Raw genomic sequence first — 20,463 nt, 5'->3', positions numbered from 1 at the left:
CACTGCCAACATGTTACAAAAACTCCATGGCCCACCTGTGCTGTAACAACTGGTTTTCTGCATACAAAAGCCAGGGCCAGTGTTAGGGGGTAGCAAGCAGGACAATTGCCTGGGCCCCCATGCCACAGGGCCCCCTGTAAAGCTACATTGCTCAGGCTTTGGCTTCAGCCCCAGGTGGTGGGGCTGAGGACCACTGACTTCAGCCCCATGCAGTGAGGCTTTGGCTTTCTGCCTTGGGCTGCAGTGAGTCTAATACTGGCCCTGCTTGATGGGCATCGTGAAGTCTGCTTGCAGCCCCTCAGGGGGCCCCAGACCCATGGTTGAGAACCACTGCCCTAGAGTGTGGGTAACACTTGCACTGCTGTGGCTACACTGTTTTTAAGCACACTAGCACTGCTCAGGCTAGTGAGGGTATGGCCCCTCAAGCTGGAACTTGCACGGACAGTTTGAAGAGTAGACAAGGTGGCAAAGCTCCACGGAGATCAGATGGGACAGTTAACAGCAGCTGGAGATCTGGCCCTTTGTCCAGAGACTAAGTAACTTTTCCTGCAATGCATGGCATGATCATCCAGCTGGGAGGACAACCAGATCTGCCTTCTTGGGAAGGCTTCAAGAGCAGTGATTAACTGGCTAATAATTCCAGCTGTTCCACCATGCAGTGGCCTAGTTAGTTTTTAGCAGAGCAGGGCTGTCTGCAAGAGGCTAAGCTGAAAGGGCTGCAACCTTTGGGAGATGCCAGCATCACCCAGCACTTAAGAGTTCAGAGATTTGCAGAGGTCACCGACATGGCAGAGGGGACATGGCCAGGGCAGGAGATAAGAGCCTCAGGGTCTGGGACTCCCTGGATGAGGAATGCAGCTGTTTCTGTTTGAGAGATGCTTCCTCCCAGTCCAAGAGCCAGTGACCTTTGCAACGCATACTTGAGACTGTTCCCTCACCATAGCCAGAAATGCAGTTCTCTCTGGGGTGGAATGAGGTGTCTACTAGCACCAGCACGAGAGTGTGTCAAGGACACTCCCAGCTGAAGCTGCAGATTAAATTTAATTGGAGCTTGACTAACCCATCACCTACTCTTGCAAGGAGCACCATGAGATCCTTTGTGGCCCAAAGGAGTCAGGACATTGAGGTCTTGAGGAGCATCAGTTAGGGGCAAACCAGCAGCAGGGCAAGCCCCCTCTCCTGTGACTTGGTACTGAATCAGCACCCATCCAACTTGGAGGGAAGGAGGCTATCCACTGAGCCGTCTGTGTGTGACATTTGAGGTAATAGTGTGCTAACCACTCCCACCACTGCATCATGCCTACCTTGGGGTAGGTGGTTCCTGGCTCACATGAAGTTTACAGGATGCAAGTCTAGCCTGCTCAAGAGAGGAATGGGAATTCCAAGTCCAAACAGGACTTGGGCAAGAACCTGAGAGGCATTGCATGAGCCACATCTGAGCAGAACTGGGGCCTTCACACTTGCCCCATGGCCAGGGTTTGGGTTTAGGCATGTTGGGGAAATGGGTGAAGGTTAAGGGCTGGCAACAAGGGGAGCTGGAAAGCTCTTGTTCAGCCCCAGGAGCTGCATGTTTGATCAAATGCACTGCAAGCTTCTCCCTGCTCTTTTGACTCAGTGATGCTTTCCCAAGAGAGCAGGTCTGATGCCATGCGCTTTAGAGAAACATCTCCATAGAATTAGGCCAGATCTGCTGGTGGATGTTTGTGTTGAAGAAGCCGGTCCTTGGAGGGCCCACCAAGACCACTGGCAGTAGGTTAATAAGCCTATGCCGATATTGGCCTGTTCTATAAGGGAGAGGGTTAGAGAAGCACCTGCTTTCTACCCTCCCTGACCTGGGCAGACCAGGTCATTCCTGGCAAATGTTCCATCCCCTAATACAGGGAGCAGGAGGGGGAAGAAGGGATATTACCTTCCAAGTATTTCCTGGAATCCAGTGGGAGAGATGGCTGGTCTTCAGCACGGGTGACCTCTGCGACTGAGAGCACTTCAGATGCTGGGAGACCTGAGGTGTCTTTTTGGCCTTGGATAGGATCCTCCGAGCATGGTGGTGGGAAGGATAAAGCAGGAGGCACTTCTATGAGTTCAGAGCAAGGAAGAGGGGAAGGTGCATCCTCCACAGCGGCTTCAGGAGAGGCAGGCCAACCTGGCTGGAGGGGAGCCGCCACAGGGATGGGGCAAGGCTCCGGTGGAGGAGACTCGGGAGGCTGGGAATCACTTGCCAGGGACGCTGCTGAGGGCTCAGGAGAAGGCGAATCCTCCACAGCGGTTTCAGGAGAGGCAGGCCGACCTGTCTGGAGGGGAGCCGCCACAGTGATGGGGCAAGGCTCCGGTGGAGGAGACTCGGGAGGCTGGGAATCACTTGCCAGGGACGCTGCTGAGGGCTCAGGAGAAGGCGAATCCTCCACAGCGGTTTCAGGAGAGGCAGGCCGACCTGGCTGGAGGGGAGCCGCCACAGGGATGGGGCAAGGCTCCGGTGGAGACGACTCGGGAGGCTGGGAATCACTTGCCAGGGACGCTGCTGAGGGCTCAGGAGAAGGCGAATCCTCCACAGCGGTTTCAGGAGAGGCAGGCCGACCTGTCTGGAGGGGAGCCGCCACAGTGATGGGGCAAGGCTCCGGTGGAGGAGACTCGGGAGGCTGGGAATCACTTGCCAGGGACGCTGCTGAGGGCTCAGGAGAAGGCGAATCCTCCACAGCGGTTTCAGGAGAGGCAGGCCGACCTGGCTGGAGGGGAGCCGCCACAGGGATGGGGCAAGGCTCTGGTGGAGACGACTCGGGAGGCTGGGAATCACTTGCCAGGGACGCTGCTGAGGGCTCAGGAGAAGGCGAATCCTCCACAGCGGTTTCAGGAGAGGCAGGCCGACCTGTCTGGAGGGGAGCCGCCACAGGGATGGGGCAAAGCTCCGGTGGAGAAGACTTGGGAGGCTGGGAATCACTTGCCAGGGATGCTGCTGAGGGCTCAGGAGAAGGAGAGGAACAGAGCATCAATGGACTGGTTGCTTCTGTAGTTGGATGTGTCTCATTCTCTCTGTTGCTTTCAGTATCTTCCAGTGGGATTTGGCTTTGCTGATTACCCTTGTCTGCTGGATGCTGTGGACTCTTCAGGTGTCCTGCTTGGCTGGCCTCTGGCATGGCACCATCTACACCTGCCTCCCCAGGGCTCTCCCTGGGCTCTTCCTCCCTGGGCAAGATCCCCAGCTCTGTAGGCTCCTCCAGGCTTGGTGACCTCTGGTCCTGGTCTTTGGCATGAGTTCCAGAGGAAGCCTGGACTGCCTCTTCCTCCAAGGGCCCTTCACTATGCAGGCCGGAGTCTTCCTCTGCTGAGAGATCCTGTTTCTCTAGCACAGGGGTTGCAGACTCACTGCTGCCAACAGAGGAAGTGAGTAGTACAGGGCTGGGCATCCCCTCTGCTGCAAGTGGCATCTCACAGATGCTCTCCAGTTGTGCTTGTTCTGAACTGCTCTCTGCCTCAGAGAGCTGCTGAGCACCCTGGTCCTCGCTGGGCTGAGGAGAGATTGTGCCAGTGGTGAGTTCGAGAGTCGGCATTTCAGGTTCAGGCTGAGCTTTGGCCACCCCCTCTTGTGCTTTGTTGGCCTCTGAGGAGTCTGTGGTGGCCTCTGAGGCGCACTCCAAGACCCTCTCCTTGAGGCTGGCAAGGACACTTTGTGCTTCTGTCACCATCTGGATGCTTGCAGGACAAAGAGGCCCCACTTTGAGCTGGGAGGCCTGGAGGTTCCCGAAGGAGCCTTGTAACATGGCTGTGATTTGCTGCCATTCGAGAGATGCTGCTGGTGGGTCAGCAGAGTTCTCCAGCAAGGCACCTGATGGCTCAAGCAATCCAAGGCTGACCGACAGGCTTTCTGCAACAACGGCTGTGGATTCCATTGAGTCAGGGCCTGTTTTTGTTGGCCCTGAATATTCAGCAGGACCCTCCGCTTCCAGGTTTGTGCTAGGACAGCTGTCCCCAGCCTCTGCGGGGGGCTGGCCAGGAACAGCAGGCTTGCCTATGTAGATCTCCTCCTCAGAAGCAGTGAAGAGCAGCAGCTGATTGCTAGGCACCAGCATGTCAGCTCTTAGTCTGGTACACTCTGAGTGAGTGGAATGTGGAGCTTCTTGCAGGGAGGAATAGTGCAAACACAGAGCCAGACTGTGCTCAGGGGACTCTGGGGCTGGGCCATGCTCAGCTGAAGAGACCCCTGAGGGGCTGTGCACGAGCAGTGATGGAGAGTCTCTGCTGCAGATGCCCATGTGGAGATATTCTGGTTGTAGGACTGCTTCCTTCAGCTCTGTTGGAATGTCACCCTCTTGCTGCTCTGTCAACTGGCTCACCGCTTGTTCTGGAGCATCCAGTTCTCTCCATGTCTGGGAGGATTTTGACTCAACCAGCCTGGTGATCTCTCCTGTGCTCTCCTCAGAGAGCATGAAGAAGCTGGAATCAGTGTGCATGAAGGCCCATGTGGTGTCCGGTGGCTCTGGGGAGGATCCTCTGGAGGAAGCAGCCTTGTCAAGTTCCTCCCATGTAGAGTCCGCAGTGGTGGTCTTGTCGTCAAGACCAAGTGCTGCACGGCCTGGTGTTTGTCTGCCTTCCAGTGAGTCTCCACTGGGCAGGTCATCACTGAATGATGAAGAGCTGCCTTCGGAAGCTGCCTCTGCACTTTCTGCCAGCTCCACCTCCCTCTCTCCTTTGGGCAGGGGAGTTCCTGGCCAACTCTCTTCAGGCTGAGCCTCAGCCTCCCTCTCCTCATCGGTGAGGCAGACCCCTTCTTCGGATGTAGCCTCAGAGATAAGCGCTTCCTCTTCCAGCATGCTGCCGAGACTCTCGCTCTCCTGTGGAGTGGCTGGCTCATCTTTTGCAGCAGCCTTTGCTTCCTGAGGAAGCTGGGTACTATCCACCCACTGCTCTTGGTTAGAGGTCCCCTTCCCACCAGGCAGCTTGTCATGGTTGGGCTGGTCTTCAGTTTTCTTGGCCATTTCTTCTGCATCAGCGTTCTCCATTCCCCCCTTAAGCATGACGTTCTCGCTGCAGCTTGTTGAGACAGACAAGTCTTGATCCTCTCCAGCACCATGCTCAGGCTCCCAGGGAGACTCTGAGCCAGCTGTTTTCAGTAGATTCATGTTGCTGTCCCTCAACTCAGGCACATCTGGATCCAAGCTGCAGACATGCGGGGCCTGGAGCGCTTGAGCCCCTGGTTTGGGCAGGGTTTGGCCTAGAGCAGCTACAGTGGGAGATTCCATTTCAAGTTGGTCTCCTAGGGGGAAAACCTGAGCCAAGACAGAATCTGTTTGGCTGTATGCCTCACTTCCTGATACAGATGCATCAGTGGCTCCCTCAGCAGATCTGGTCTGCAAGTCATAGTTGACTGTGCCTGAACAGGGAGCTGGAGTTACCATTTCCACAGGTTCTCCCAGGCTCTCCAGAGCCTGAGCAGCCACCTTTGGCTGGATCTCTTCCATCGCAGTGACAGGTGAGACACCAAACTTGGACTCCAAGTCAGATTCTACAGCCTCAGTGGCGAGCTGCTTCTCTTCTGTGCTTGCCTTGAGCTCCTCTTGATTCTGGTCTGTTCTGCTGTTCATTTCTGCTGGCATCCAGCTGCCAGGAGAGGCAGGGATGCTCTTGTCCAGTTGAGGTTCTCTTGAGTTGGAGTCTTTGGTCTCTGTCCCTGAGCATAGCCAGACTGGCTCAGGGATGCTGCTGTTTGCCAGGGCCAACTCCTTGCCTAGAGCTTCTTGCCCCCAGGTTGGTTCAGTGCTCTCTGGAGTTGCTGTGGCCTGAGGGAGCAGTGAAAACTCTGTTGTGCTGAAATACCTTTTCACATAGGTCTCTATCTCAGACTCTGAGCTCATGTCCAGCTCCCCACACTCCTGCTGCCTGAAGAGCTGGCTGCTCCCATCCAGCCTCCTCTGGAGTTCCTGCAGGCCTTTCTGCATCGCATGGAGGTCCAGGCTCTGGGACTCTGCATCCCCAGGTGGGAGAGGGGGCTCCTGTTGCTGATCCACCACCACAGCCAATGTGGGCTTGTTGTGGCTGGCTGTTTCTGTGAGCACGTTTGGCTGTGTGTCATTTTGTCCCAGAGGGGGCAAGGAATCCAGGTTGGCTTCCAAGAACAGCTCCCCTTGTTCCTCATTGTTGTTGACTTGATCGAGAGAGGCGGCCTCCTCCAGCTCCTCCTCAGAGGAGGAGAAGCAGGCGATCAAGCACTCTCCTGCTGGCTCACTGTCAGCTCTGGCCACTTCAGGCTGTTCCAAGCTGGTGTCATCGGAGGCTCCCAGTTGGGCCTCAAAGTGATCTTCCCTCCTCCCTCCCAGAGAAGTGCTGTCCTGGTCTAGGAGCTCCAGGAGATGCGCTTCAGACTCCTTCAGCTTGGTGCCTATCTCAAACATAGAGGCATCACTGGCTTTCCTGGCAGTAGGCTCAGCGAGCTCAGTGGGAGCTGGCTTCTGTTTCCATGGCAAGGGTATCACAGATCCCCTCCCATCCCCACCTCTCCATGGTGCCCCACACACTTCAGCAGTAGCCGACTGACTTATTGGCTCTGTGTTCTCCAAGACTACCTCCAGCCCAGGGAAGGCCTCCATCTCCTCGTCTGTATCAAAGCAGGTAATTAGGCACTCTCCTGAACTGGGGAGTCCTTTCTCCAGGGCCTCCTGGATGTCCGACAGTGAGGACTGGTGCTCTAGGGAGCTCTCTGAGGAGGAGCCAGTATTCCCCGGAGAGTCACCCGCCCGGTCAGATTCGGCTCTTGGAGCAGATTCCTCGGAGGATGTTGTACTGTCTGGTTTCAGAGAGGGGCTCCAGCTGCAGCCTGTGGCCGAGACACTGCTGCTTCCTGGGCTGTCTTCAGAGTCGCTGTGTTCACCCACTGGTGCTGCCTTGGGTTCGGCGATTGCTGCCAATTTTGGCATCCCCTCACTTTGGGCTGGTGGCTGCCTCTCTGCCTCCCCTTCTTCCTCCTCCATGGTTCCCTCCAGCTCATCCTGGTGAGCCACATTGCCCTCTGGCTCAAACCCGACCTCCACTTCTGTGTGGGGGACTGCAGCCAGCTCCATGTCCAGAGCTGAGAAAGCTGTGTATTCCTCATCGGTGTCAGAGGCATCTGATGACGTCTCCATCTCGCTCTCGCTGCCTGAGCGGGAGGCTACTGGCTCAGAGTCCTCCACAGCTGGCTTCTCCCCTTCCTGAGCCAAGGGGGTCACCACAGCATATTGCTCGGTGCTGTACAGCCGCTCATCCGCCTCGCCGTTATAGGAGGTGGAGTTGGAGGACTGGGAAGTGTCATCTTGGTAGACGAAGGACTCATCCACGCCCTCGTTGATGGAGTTCTCCGACAGAGAGTGCAGGAAGGAGGCGGAGGTGCTGTCGTCTTCCTCTGCCCCATAGACAACGTTCTCCACGGACTCGCCCTGGGGAAACAGTGTTATCTCCAGCGACTCAGCCTCGAAGATCAGGCTCCCGTGAAAGGGCAGCAGCGTGGCAGGGATCATCTGGTCGTTGTCTGTGAAGTCTGATGGGAGCTCTGCTGAGGAGCCGGTGGTCTCGGCCTGCAGGCTGCTGGGTGTCTCTGTGTCCGATGAGCAGCTTGCCCCAGACACACTGCTGGACTCTGACTGGAGGCCTGGCAAGGGGATGGGGGAACAGGACAACAGGCTGGACTCCAGGGGCTCTTTTGCTGCATCCATGGCCCCCAGGTTGGCACCAGCTGTGTCAGAGGTGAAGACATCCACCTTAAGGAGCTGCCTGGCCACAGTGCTTTTCAGTGGCTCTGTTTCATCCCCAGAGTCTCCTCCTGGCTGGGGCAGGTCCTTGTCCTGAACTGGCAGCAGCTCACCTGGATCCTCCAGCTCTGTGGTGTGAGGGACCCATGCAATAGAGGTAGCAATTTCAGAGTCCCACTCTTCTGGCATGGTCTGACCATTCCCTTCCTCCTCTGCCGGCACTGAAGGCAGAGCCGTGTTTCCAGAGGAGAGTCTGTCCAAAGACAGGTCACCTTCCTCCTCCTCCAGCAGCTCAGGAGACAGACAGGAGCTCCTGGCATATTGAGCCGGCTCCTCAGAAAGCTCCAGCTCCGACAGGGATTCCCCATAAGCAGTTGAGGCTTCTATGGTCTCCGACTCAGCGATCAGGTTGGGAGAACAAGATGGGGACGTGCTGGAGGTGCCTGAGGAGGCCCAGCTGCCCCCCTCGGCGGTGATGTAGGACCCTGATGGAGAGGTGGGTGGGGAGCACAGCCCTTCATTGTCCATATCGCTCTGCTCCTCGCTCAGGCTGTCCTTGGTGTAGGGGAGGTGCTTGAGGTGGGAGTAGACTGTTTTGATGGGCGTTGATGGGGCTGTGAAGTACAGGTCTGGATCCAGGACTGGTTTGACCTGTGGGGGTTGCAAGTGCCCTGCCTCGGCCAGCTCATCGGGGGGGTCTTTGGCAGGCACGGGAGATGGGGAAGGCACGTCAGCCATGCTTTCACCCTGAGAAAACAACTTCTCCTTTATCGTCACGCTTGGCTCTTCGGGCTCCCAGGGTAGCAGACCAGGAGGCTGATAGAGACACACTTGCCTGTTGTCTCTGGGTTTGGGGCAGGGAGATTCCCCTGGTGTGGCCTGGGCAGAGAGTTTCCCAGCAGCCTCGGAGCTGCTCTCTAGGATCTGATTTTCCTCCTCACTTGACTCCTCTCTGGCATCAGCCACGAGGCTTTCAGTGACGGCTGCCTCAGACACAGGAGCCTTGGTGTCCAGCAGAGAGCTGTGCGGCTCCACCCCTGCGTCCGTCTTGTCACGGCTGCACTGGGTCTCCTCCCCCATCACAATCCTGGTGTCCAGCATATCCACGCTCAGCGCTTCCTGGAAGCCTTTGGGGGCCGCACAAGCTTTGGGAGGTGTTTCCAGCAGGACCTGGCCACACTCGCTCAGTGCGGCCAGGCCAGCGGGGGAGCTTCCAACAGCCATGTCACAGCTGGCTCCTTCTGGCTGGGGCCTGTCCTCTTTCTTGGCCGGCAGGAAGGCCAGGGCTCCTGGGCTGCAGAGGGTGGGGTCCATGGCAGCAGGGCTTGTACAATCAGGGGCTGCTGTCAGGGAGACCTGCACTGGAGTCAGGGCGGAGAGGGGTGAAGAGGCACCACTGGGGGTGGAAGTGCTGGAGGCATTCCGAGAGCCATCTGGGGAGAGATCAGAAGGAGAGACATTGAGTCTAGCACTTGCTCCAGGACTCCCCTACTCCACCCAATGACACAGCAGGGCTAAGCCTGTGGAGCCGGCAGGGAGGTAAGGACTTGGAGCTACAGCCTTGGATTAAAGCATTACAACCCAGATTTACTTTTCACTAGTCATGGGGGGTCTGCACGTCACTGTAGCCTTTGAGTGGCCAGCTTTGTTTTCTGGTTCCCATGCACAAGCTCCAGTCCTGGAGCCAGCTCCAGGGAGGTGGGGAGACTGAAGTCTAGCTACCGGACACCTCCTCCCACCCCAAAAGCCTGTCTCAAGTGCTGTTCTACTTTGGAGAATGACTATGCCAAGCTGTCCCCTTCTCATTCAAGAGATCCATCCCCATTCATATCTGTCACAGCCAATCCCTTTAGCAATAAGACATGGATAATGTTTTACTACCCTCTGCAGAACCTGCCCAGCTAAGGAACAGCAAGCTGACTTGATTCTATTCTCCCTTGTGCATGAGCATTGTTCACTGAGTTCCAATCAGAAAAGGAGTACTTGTGGCACCTTAGAGACTAACAAATTTATTAGAGCATAAGCTTTTGTGAGCTACAGCTCACTTCATCGCATCCGATGAAGTGAGCTGTAGCTCACGAAAGCTTATGCTCTAATAAATTTGTTAGTCTCTAAGGTGCCACAAGTACTCCTTTTCTTTTTGCGAATACAGACTAACACGGCTGCTACTCTGAGTTCCAATCAGTTACACTCATGCAACCTCTGCCTTCAGCAGGCTTGCACAGGTGTCCCCGGGAGCAGGACTTTCATGCACTGTCACAAATGTTCTGCAGGTAGAGGCAAATGCCAGCTCGATGGTTAGATCCCACAAGGGTTTGCAACACTGGCAATTCAAAGAGCACCATCTCCCTCTTGTGCATGGTCACCCATGATCTGGAACTGTAGAGTAAACAATGCCATTTACAGTCACTTTTTGAAGCAGAGTGAGTCAAATGCTGAAGTACAACCCCATTCAGCTGTGCAGCGGTAGATACTTCTAGCTAGTAGAGGATGCTACCATTTCATTAGTTTCCTTGCTGTATAGACTACACAAATAGGGCATGAGCCTGAAGTTTAGTGTTTCCTTTAAAAAAGTTTAAAACTAATCAAACTGAAACCATAGGCTAGTGTCTGATTTTAACCAAGTTTCTATTGATCAGAAGTCAGACAGACTTTACTGTGGACAGTTTCAACATAAGCACCCACTTAGCGACCAAACCAAGCTAAAACATGGCTACCATTTAAAACGCCTGAAGTTCTGTGTGAACACAAGACAGCATCTCTCGGCAGTGTGTGATAAAGTGTAAGACAGACAGTCAGATAGAGTATGTAAGTACTGGGCAAGGAGTGCTTAATTTGATTGTTGGGCAAGCCATGAGTGGCAGACCTGTGCTAAAGAAACCAAGTCAATTGTGTGTTGTTGAAAGGAACCAACAGAGCCTTGGAGACCCAGATGTTCTTTCTACAGAGCAAGCTTTCCCCAGCTATTTGATTAGCATGTTGGTCAAATTATTTGTTTTCAGTGTTAACTGGTAGTTTAGCTCTTTGTCATTCATGGATTGATCCCAGTTTGCATAAACCACTGGGAAATACTCTACAAATACATTTCAGAAAGCTGTTCACTTCAGACCTTTGCACCTGCCTCTTCATGGTGTCAGTCATTGGCAGGGAAATAAATCCTGAACACATGTCCTGGACACCTTTGGGCAAATACAGTCATTGTGAAACCCCAGGCTTGGATGTTTTCACCTATATCCAGCACCCAGCCAGGCTAAGGGAACAGATCCAGCCCTGTAAGTAGCAGGATGGACTCTGTTTCTGTTCACTTCTTTATGCAGCTGTAGCCTCTGCCCTGACTGGCACCAGAGGCAACCTGGGGGCCACTCCCATAGTTTAGGTCTATGGAATCTGCCAACCAACCCCACCACTGCTGTCTCCAGCTATGGCAGACTAGGAACAGAGTGGAGATCAGTAGTGTCTCATGCTGACAACCAAACAGCCATCAGACGGGGAGCAGCTTTAAGTAATAAGAGCGGCCATACTGGGTCATACCAAAAGTCCAGCCAGCCCAGTATCCTGTCTACTTACAGTGGCCGATGCCAGGTGCCCCAGGGGGAGTGAAACTAACAGGTACTAATCTAGTGATCTCTCTCCTGCCATCCATCTCCACCCTCTGATAAACAGAGGCTAGGGACACCATTCCTTACCCATCCTGGCTAATAGCCATTAATGGACTTAACCTCCATAAATTTATCCAGTTCTCTTTTTAACCCTGTTATAGTGCTAGCCTTCACAGCCTCCTCAGGCAAGGAGTTCCACAGGTTGACTGTAGTCACTACATCTAGCCCAGATGCCAAAGCAGCTGTTGGGTGAATGGCTCTAGATCCCATTTCCAGTCCCTCCCCCCTCAAACTCCCCATCCCCTCAGATGGGCTTCCATTACATTCCCCCCCCAACCCAGTTTTGCAGTTAGAGATGGCATGTCAGGTCTCAGCAGCTCCCTGGGCAAGGTAGGAAGAGGAGCAGAGAAAGTTACCCGTAAGTGTCCAGGGAGGCTAATGCAGTTTCCTTGTTTGATTGGAGAGCTGCAGCGATTAGCTACAAGAGAGATTTCTCAGTGCTACAGCACTTGGTGCCCTCACATTAAACTCACGAATTCCTTCTCTTTGTATCCAACAGTCACTTTACCCAGCACTGGTGTGCGGCAGCTGTGCAAGGATGCCATGCACTGCAGGACAGATTGGACCAGGACACAAAGGCTTCCTGACCCACCTGAAGCAGTGCCATCCCCTGGTGTGCAGTCATTCATTTATAAACCAGTGTCCTGGCTCAATTCTAACTCCTCAGAATAGCCTGGAGTCTTGGACGAAGCCAGCAGACTCTAGTTTCAATCTCACCTGAAGAGCACAGCCTATGGAGCAGCTTGTGGCATGGTGCTGGGACAGACAGTACCAGTGCAGAAAAGACAATGCCACTTTCTGGAGTCAGAGCCTGGCCTGCAGCATCCTAGAGGTTTCGTATTAAAATACTGATTCACCCCCATGCCCACTTAGCTGATGTCTGGAAAAGAATCCTGCTGGAGATGGCCAGGCCTGCAGAGCGAATACTGAAGGGATTGCAGAGTGGCATTTCCTAAACTCCATAAGGCAGTTACCTCTCCAGAGGGAGAAGGGGGCCAGATGGACTGTTGACCCCACCCAACTGAACCTTCAGGCATAGCGATCAGGTCAAGTAGCACTAAGGAATGCAGCTCCCCCTTGAATGCATGAGACCAGGAAGCTTTCCAGGGTGCTCGGAAGTAGTGTGGCCTATTGGGGAGGGCTCTGGACTGAGGCTCCCTTCCTAACTCTGCTACTAATCTGCTCGAGAACTTTAAGCCAGAGACAGGTGACGATCTCTCATTCCCCCCCATTGTTTAGACTAAGTTCTTTGGGGGCAGGGACTGTATGTCCAATGCCTGGCCTGTTTGGGTCTATAGGGTACTGCAGTGCACAAGAGAGGCTGCTGTGGAATAGCTAGTAAAATGGGAATGGCCTTTCAAGCCCTGCTCCATCCTAGACTCTGGACAGCAGCTTCCCATTCAACCACCATCTCCCCATGGCTTGACTTAGTCACAGAGCAAGTGAGCGGAGAAGCCACAGACCTGGAAACCCAGGTTACCTCTTTCAAGGTTCTCCCCAAAGCCACCATCCTCCTCCTCCCTTTACCTGCACCCCACACAGGCCTACAGAGCTCTTTTCCTCTCCAAGTACTGCACATCTACACATGTGCAGCCTCAGTGGCATGCAGCCATCTCTGGGGTGGGGGGGGGGGGAAGAGGGAAGTACAACTAACTGATGAGACTGGGTTAGCCAATGACATCAGGAGAAGCTACTCCTGATAAAGTGCCTGGGGCATTAGGAAGCTCAGACAGGACTTGATTAATCCTCATCCTGTCAGCTCCATTTAGCCGAGTCAGAAGGATTAAGGTCTGGAGATGACCCTGGGGGTTGGAACTGGTAGTTCCAAGAATCCAAGTGTTTCCAGCCTGGGTCCTGGCCTAATTCATCCCTTCTGATTACCTAGTACATTCAAGGGAGCGGAAAACAATTTGCAAGAAGGCAAAATAAAGTGTTTATTCCTCTGTACTCAGGCTTGAGGTTAAGGCCTGAGATATGGCACACCTGTAGTATGAGAGACCTTGGGCAAGTTGGCCACTATGCCTCAGTTTACCCACCTCCACAATGAGGACAATGCTTCCATGTCTCAGCGGTGCCATGAAGTGCACGTAATACTGCCCATCCCAAGAGCTCCATTACGACCGCAGAGTATTCTGGTTTAAAGAGCAGGGGCCCTGGGGTTCTGTGGCCAGGACTGCTGCGGACTCATTGGATCTGTTCCTCCATTCACCTGTCTAGAGGGTGCTCATACACCCTGACAGTCTGAGCTGGACTGATGTGCCCCAAGCACACAAAGCTGGGGGGTGGGGGGGACAGGAAGTGGAATGGCACAGGCTCCATTCCAACTACACCCTGGAAGTTGGGTGAGAGGGAGGAAGGCAGCTCAGACAGAGGAAATTCCACTAGTGGGGGACTGCCACAAGCCCACCTCCTTTTCAAGTCCCAGAAAACAATTGAGTTGCTGGGTGGATTAGTGCGTCAGAAGGTGAGACACAAAATAAACCCAGGGATTACAAGGTAATTGGCGGGACCATGAAGCACACAGACTGCAGGAGCTACCTGCAGCTAAGCCCACTTAAGCCACTGCCTCAGTATTTGGAAGGTATTAAAGTTAGATGAACGAGAGGGAGGCGGCACGAGGGTCACTATTTATACACAGCCCCTTTCATCCAGAAGGAGCCTGATATATTAATCAGACATCTTAGTTCACTGAGATGCAGCAACCCCTGGGGTGGAGTAAACACCCTGATCCACCTCTAGCTTCCATTAAGGTAGCTCAGCCCCATGAGCCCCAGGCTGGATTGATACTCACAATAGAGTCTGCTCAAGGCTTTCTGGTCTAGCTGGCATCTCTTATTCTAGTCCCACCAGCAAAGTATCAGACTGATGTTCAATAGTCAAACCTAGATGTTCTTTTGCTTAATCCCTGCAGGCACAGTGATATGCTGCTAAGAACCAGTGGGCTTCCACGAGTACTGCGCCCCTTCACCTGATCCACAGCCAGGAGAGGCACTGGGGAAATCAGCTGCGGGCCTCCCCAGAAACACAGCGAGGGAAGGAGGCTGGGTCACTCTGAAGATGGCTCCGACTGAAAGCTTTTACCCTTCGCCCCTGGGAGCTACAAAGCACCTGTTCACGTTCAGCCCACGTCACTGGAAAGGGAGGGACTTTGGGGGCTGGGTCTCCTCTCTGGAGGATCTCTTTGGGGAAAACCCCTGGTCAGGTCCACCTTAAAACCAACTTGGTTGCTTTTATATAGCTTTTTAAAGCCCTGTTAGTGATGGATAGTAGCACAGAGGCCCTCCTCTGAGATCAGGGCCTGCATTGTGCCTGGCATACATGCAGCGAGGGTCTGCCCCCAAGCTGCTCTTTTGATTGCAACACAAAGGATGATTCCCCCCCTCCTCCCAAGGGTGAAGGGTGAGCCACTGAGATTCAGTAGCTTGCTCAGGAAAGCTGTGGCAGGGCTGAGACCAGAACCCTGATCCAATAGGCAACTGGATAGCTAAGAGGAAAGCTACTTCTAGGCACTCCAACCCTGAATGGTGAGCAGCTTTGCAGCCCCTTGCCAATCCCCAGCCAAGCAAGCAACACCATTGGTGGTGTCAGTCCTGTAGCATGGACTCTGCTTAGGACAGTAGGGCAGTTCTCCTGCCTGCCCTGTCCCAGCAGGATGATGGGAGAGTGGTTTGACTCACCATGTCTAGGTATCACTAGTACCTGGTGTTAGTGACACAGGTCCTTTGTTGGATTCCTCTGGCAGATGTCCAGTAATGTAACCATCGGGTATTTACACGTTGGAAAGCTAGAAGCTACCTAGGGAGCCTGCTCTCCTGCCTTTATCCTGTTGTCCTGTAATAGTGTAATTACCACCAAGATTTTGCTGCTTACATTCAGCTGCTCTCCCATGCAAGGTGAGGTGCATTTGGAGCAACTAATGTCTATCAGGGAGGAGAGGACAGACTATTGATTTCCTCCAACACCATTCCCTATGCTTTCCAAGCAGGCAATACCAAGCCATGAAATCCTGCTTGCCTCCAGGCTTAGCTTCTGAGCAGCCCAAGATACAGAACTCAGCATTTTCCTCCAGGGACCATGCAAAGGGAGTTTGAATCTATGCCCAAATCAGCACTGACCAGACTCCAAGTTCATGCCAAGCACTGATGGGAGCAGCTGCTGGAACTTCCCCCTCCATGTTCAGCTTTGCCCCACACCCAGTGTTACTCTGACTTCAGCTTGATTTCGCTAAGCAAGGCTTGACATCTGCTCTAGATTCCTGAGCAGGATGTTGGGGAGGCTTGCGTAGCACAGAGAGCCTGCACTGAACCGGCAGATGCCAAGCATGACCTTGGGAGCGTGATCAGCATTACAGGAAAACTTCAACCCCAGAGACAAATGATCATTTCGGTCTTTGCTATGGAGACCACACCCTGACTTAAAAAGGTACTCAGCTTTTTTTTTTTAAATGGATTTATAAAAAGCTTGCACTTGGGAGTCACCAGGTTTTTCCCATCTAGCACTGCAGTAAAGTGCCCATAAGGAGGTTTCCTGCTCCCCAGCTGAGATATCAAGGTCTTTTCAGAGAGGGAGAGAGTCCAGGAGCAGCACCCAGCTCACAAGACTGGAGTGCAACAGACCAGAGACTGCTCTGGGACACCAGCAAGGCAGAGCACTCAAATGCACCAAGGAGACAGAGGGGGGAAAAACAGCTGGGTTTTGCCAACTTCCCACCTCTAGCTAGCTCAGATGTTACTTGAGCATCAAGCAAGTGCTGTGTTCAGCTGGTGTCTAAGGAACCCCATTACCAGAGCAGAGAGACTTGGCAGGATCAGGAGCTTCCTGGATCCCAAAAGGGCTGGAGGAAGCCAAAGTGACACATGACCCTGTTAGAGGAAACTGCAAACCACTCTCCCCCCCACTCCTCCAAACCTCACTTGAAGGAAGCTCTCCAGAGCTTTTTGCTGGGGAGCAACCAGTTTGAATTGGTTTCGTGGCCTCTGGCAGGAAGGAATGGTCCTCCAGCAAGATAGTTATTTGCCACCGACTGGCAGTGGCTAATTAGAGCCAGCTCCTGCTATCAGGCCTGTGGTCATTAATTTAATTGAGGGTACTTCTCTGCCTGCTCCCCCTGCTCCATTCCTGTAACATCCAAGCACCTCACAATCCAGTGTATTTATCCTCAACCCACTGCAAAGCAGGTCAAGGTGGTTCTCCCCATTGCACAGATGGGAAACTGAGGCACAGACTAAGGGACTTGCCCAAGGTCACACAGGCATAGCAGGGACTTGAAACCTGTTCCTAGTCCTAGGCTAGGGCCCTGACTATTGCTGGATCACTGGCTTCAGTCTCCTGGGGGTGGGAGGAGAACAGATTTACTTGGGTACCTTTGAGAAGCCACGGTGGTTTCTTTCACTTGAGTCACTTCTGCAGCTAAACTGCATGACCTGTGCTTGTTTATTGCCTGGCTGGAATCTCTCCACAGAGCCCCACAGCTGTGATTCGGCCACAGCAACGCAGCCAAAAGCATACAGCAGGAGTTAGAAACCCAGTCTGTGCACACATCAATCTCTTGTGTGCACTGCAGCTGGCACACTTCCAGGGCTAGTGGCACCTCTGTGCCCTTCCTGGGCTTCGAGCACACCCACGGGGGCTAGGCCTTGCACCTGTCCCTCTCCTGGGGTGAAAGGGTGCAATTCTACCATGTGGACCAGGCCTCCAGCCCCCTCTGTATCGATCTCAGTCCCCCAGGGGGCTCACCTGCATTCTGGCGCCAGCAGTTCTCCCGTGGGAGCCTGACCAGCCACAATGACTAGCTGGCCTTCTGAAACCAGACTGGCTCTTCCCACAGGAAGAACAAAGCATATGAGAAAGTGGATTGTAAGGCAGCTCAAGAAACTTGTGTCTAGAGTAACTCTAGGCTTCCTAGACCTGATGGTAGCGGAGGCCTTCTTCAGACCTTCCCCCACATGCAGGTACCTGGAACGGGGGGGTAGGGGAGGGGGGTCAGTCTGGGTTCCTGGAACTGCTTCCCCACTGCCTGTGTTAAGCTGCAGTGGTCTTTTTGATTGGGAGTTGCCAGGTCTTTGCCCAGCCAGCACTGTCTCCTCACAAATCCAGTGTTTGAGGTGTGGAGCATCCTGAGCCATTGTTCCTTCCGGTTTGGTTCTCATGACAACCCCTTATTCCTAAAGGAACATATTCCAGCAGTACCATCCCCAGTCACCAGGACAATACACAGCATCTGCAGGTTAGTGTAGAGCAGCTCTGCATCCAGCCCAAGCAATCAGGGAGACACCAGGCTAAACACCTGCAAGTCATTGCAAAGTTTTCACTGCAACAAGTTGATATTCACATATATCCTTCCCTCGGCAACTAATGTATCATGAGTAAGATCTTAGTCTTTTCAGCATCCTAGCAGACTGGATGAGCTGATACTAACTCAGACACAGTTTTTAGGACAGTTTGCAATGCCGATACTTGTCCCATTCAGCACCATCTCGTCTATATTTAGATAGCAGGACACAGGAATCACCAGTTTGTATTGGACTAATGGCCCCTCTAGTCCAGTATCCCATCTCTGACAGGAGTCAATACCAGATGCTCCAAAAGGCACAAGAAACAGCATATGGGACTATTGTGGAATACACAGTTTTCCTAATCCCCATCAGTTAGTCGCCATTTTATGCCCCAAAGTAAGTGGTCCATCTCCATGCAAGTGTCTAGTCTCTTTTGAGACTAACTTCAATTGTAAGCCTGTCAGGGCAGGGGCCATGGCATCTCGCCTGTCCATAAAACTCCAAGATGCGTTGGATCGCTGCATGTTTAAAGAGCGCTGTGCGCCCTGAGAACATTTCACTGCTGAAGGAACAATCAGCGGCCCAACTAACCAGTGGGGAATAGTGGGCTAGGCAGCAGTACTGCTTAAAAAGAATCTGGGGATACAGTGGATCACAAATTGAATGAGTCAATGCAGAATATTCATCTTTTTGCAACTGCAACACAGTGTGTTAACAGGAGTGTCATAGGCAAGACTCAGGAGGTAGTTGTCCCATGCTGCTCTGCACTGGCAAGTTCTCAGCTGGTGTAGATTGTCCACACCGGAGAGAGGGACAAATTGGAGAGACTCCAGAAAAGAGCAACAAAACGAAAGGTCAGGTTTTCTAAGCTTTCTATTAGGAAAGGTTAAAACAAATGGGCATGTTTGGTCTTGTGAAAAAGATGACTGAGCAGGGGGACCTGGTAAGTCTTCAAATATATTAAGGACTGTTATAAAGGACAGTGATCTATTGTTCTCCATGTCTATATAATCCCTAGTCCTGCCATGAGTGCAGGGGACTAGATGACCTCTCAAGGTCCCTTCCAGTCCTACGATTTACTTCCAGTGGACATGCAGACAAGGAGTAATGGGCTTAATCTGCAGAAAGGGAGATTTAGGTCAGATATCAGGAAAAATTTAACTCTCAGAGTAGTTAAACCCTGGAACAGGCTTTCAAGGGAGGTTGTGAAATCCCCATCACTGGAGGTTTTTAAGAACAGGTCAGACTAATACCAGTCAGGCATGGTCTAGGTTTACTTGGTCCTGCCTCAGCACAGGGGGCTGCACTAGACCCCTCAAGGTCCTTTCCAGTTTAAAATTTTTAGAAGGAAAAATCCCTAAAGGACTTCAGAGTTACACAGATAGAACCACCACCCCCACCATGCAGCCACATCTGGGGTGGAGCACCACAATCACCCAGCACTAGCAGCCCTTCAGCCTTTGGAGAGGTGGTGACAAGTGCCTTACTCAGCTGAAGCCCCAGACAGAATCTAGCTGGACAATTATTGCATAGTCTGCCCAAAACACTGGAGACAAACCCCATTGTGTTAAGTACCATGAGCTGTCAGAGACTCATGGCAGTCATCAACAGTCACTACCACAGGCTCACACAGCGGCTCTGACCTGACCCAGAAAGAGAAGGCGACCTACTGAGTCATTAGCCTCACTCCCTACAGAGCTTGCATGGAGGGTTCCCACCCCAATGCCAAACCAATCCCTGCTGCACTCCAGAGTCTCTACCCTCACAGCAGGATGGCCCCAGGATACTGGATCTTAAACTGCACCTACAATGCTTTGAGGTATATAGGAGGGTAGGAAGGCCAGGGACAGGCAGGACTGAGATGGTGCTATGCTGCTCCCAGTATCCCAGGCCTAGCTTCGCACTCCCTGGATGGCAAGGGCTGTGGGGAGGCATTTCCTCCTACATGGCAGCTCAGAGCTCCAGCCTCAAGGCTGCCAGGGCAAGTCACAGCCAGCCTGGGATGTTTATTAAGGGAGCCCCGCTTCTGATGTCTCCTTGGGCTGTTTGTGCCACTCTCCAGCACCTCAGCTTCCTGCCCAGACAGGCTGCAGCAAGCACAGGCCAGCCAGCTCCTGGCCAACAGAGCAGCATGTGTAACACTGTCAGACTCTGGTGGTTGGGATCAACCTGGGAACCTCTGGAGCTGAGTGCATGAGCCTCTACTGCATGAGCTAAAAGCCAGCTGGTTGTTAGCTAAGGCTGTAGCAGACTCATTAATCGTGAAGTGGTCTCGGTGCCAGTAGATGTGGCCAGGAGGTCACAAGTGGTCTCAGTGCCAGGAGGTGTGTGGGTTACACATGCAGCGCAGTGCCAGGACATGCAGGAGTTGGACATCGATCATTGCCCCATACAGACCCCCTCCCTGCCCCGCCCCACCCCTCCAGGGCTCCAAACCAGCTGGGCCACCTAGGACTGGCAAAGGGGGAAATGGACATGGCTCAGAGAAGGCACTTAGAGAACTAGCGACACCCCCCAGAAAGCAAAGGAGCCTAATCCTCTGCTTGCAGCATCACCAGAGGAAGGTCACCAACGAGGATTACATCTTGGACGGGGCAATGGGAGCAGCAGGTGTGAACTCCTGATAGGCAGGCAGCCTACATACTGGAGCACTGGCAGCCATTGGGGCTGCAGATACACCTTGGTTCCCAGACACCACAGGGCAGATGGAAGGCAACTGAGCTGATCCTTACCCTGAATTCCCTGCCCCACTGGCTGAGGAGCTGCCAGTCACTCTGAGCAACACCCCAAGCTCCAGCTGAGCACAGCCTGATC

General features: G+C 53.4%; 2 protein-coding genes across 4 annotated transcripts in view; one reads left to right on the top strand and one right to left on the bottom strand.

The window, feature by feature from the left end:
* Positions 1 to 15,909, top strand: part of CCM2 (CCM2 scaffold protein) — a 133,648-nt gene extending 117,739 nt beyond the window's left edge. The window contains exon 10 of the mRNA XM_038393566.2: positions 14,286 to 15,909. Within this exon, the coding sequence (XP_038249494.1) occupies positions 14,286 to 14,305 (20 nt within the window). The 3' untranslated portion in view covers positions 14,306 to 15,909. The remainder of the gene's footprint in view (positions 1 to 14,285) is intronic.
* The window catches only part of LOC119852328 (NAC-alpha domain-containing protein 1-like), a 49,224-nt gene that overhangs the window by 11,187 nt on the left and 17,574 nt on the right, over positions 1 to 20,463 (bottom strand). For all 3 annotated transcript variants that reach the window (XM_038393556.2, XM_043509789.1, XM_038393557.1), the window contains exon 2: positions 1,910 to 9,148. In XM_038393556.2, the coding sequence (XP_038249484.1) occupies positions 1,910 to 9,148 (7,239 nt within the window). The remainder of the gene's footprint in view (positions 1 to 1,909; positions 9,149 to 20,463) is intronic.

The sequence above is a fragment of the Dermochelys coriacea genome, chromosome 2 (assembly GCF_009764565.3).
Source record: "Dermochelys coriacea isolate rDerCor1 chromosome 2, rDerCor1.pri.v4, whole genome shotgun sequence".
Classification (NCBI taxonomy): domain Eukaryota; kingdom Metazoa; phylum Chordata; order Testudines; family Dermochelyidae; genus Dermochelys; species Dermochelys coriacea.
Note: the sequence above shows the minus strand (reverse complement) of the source record. Positions and strands in the feature narration are given on the sequence as shown.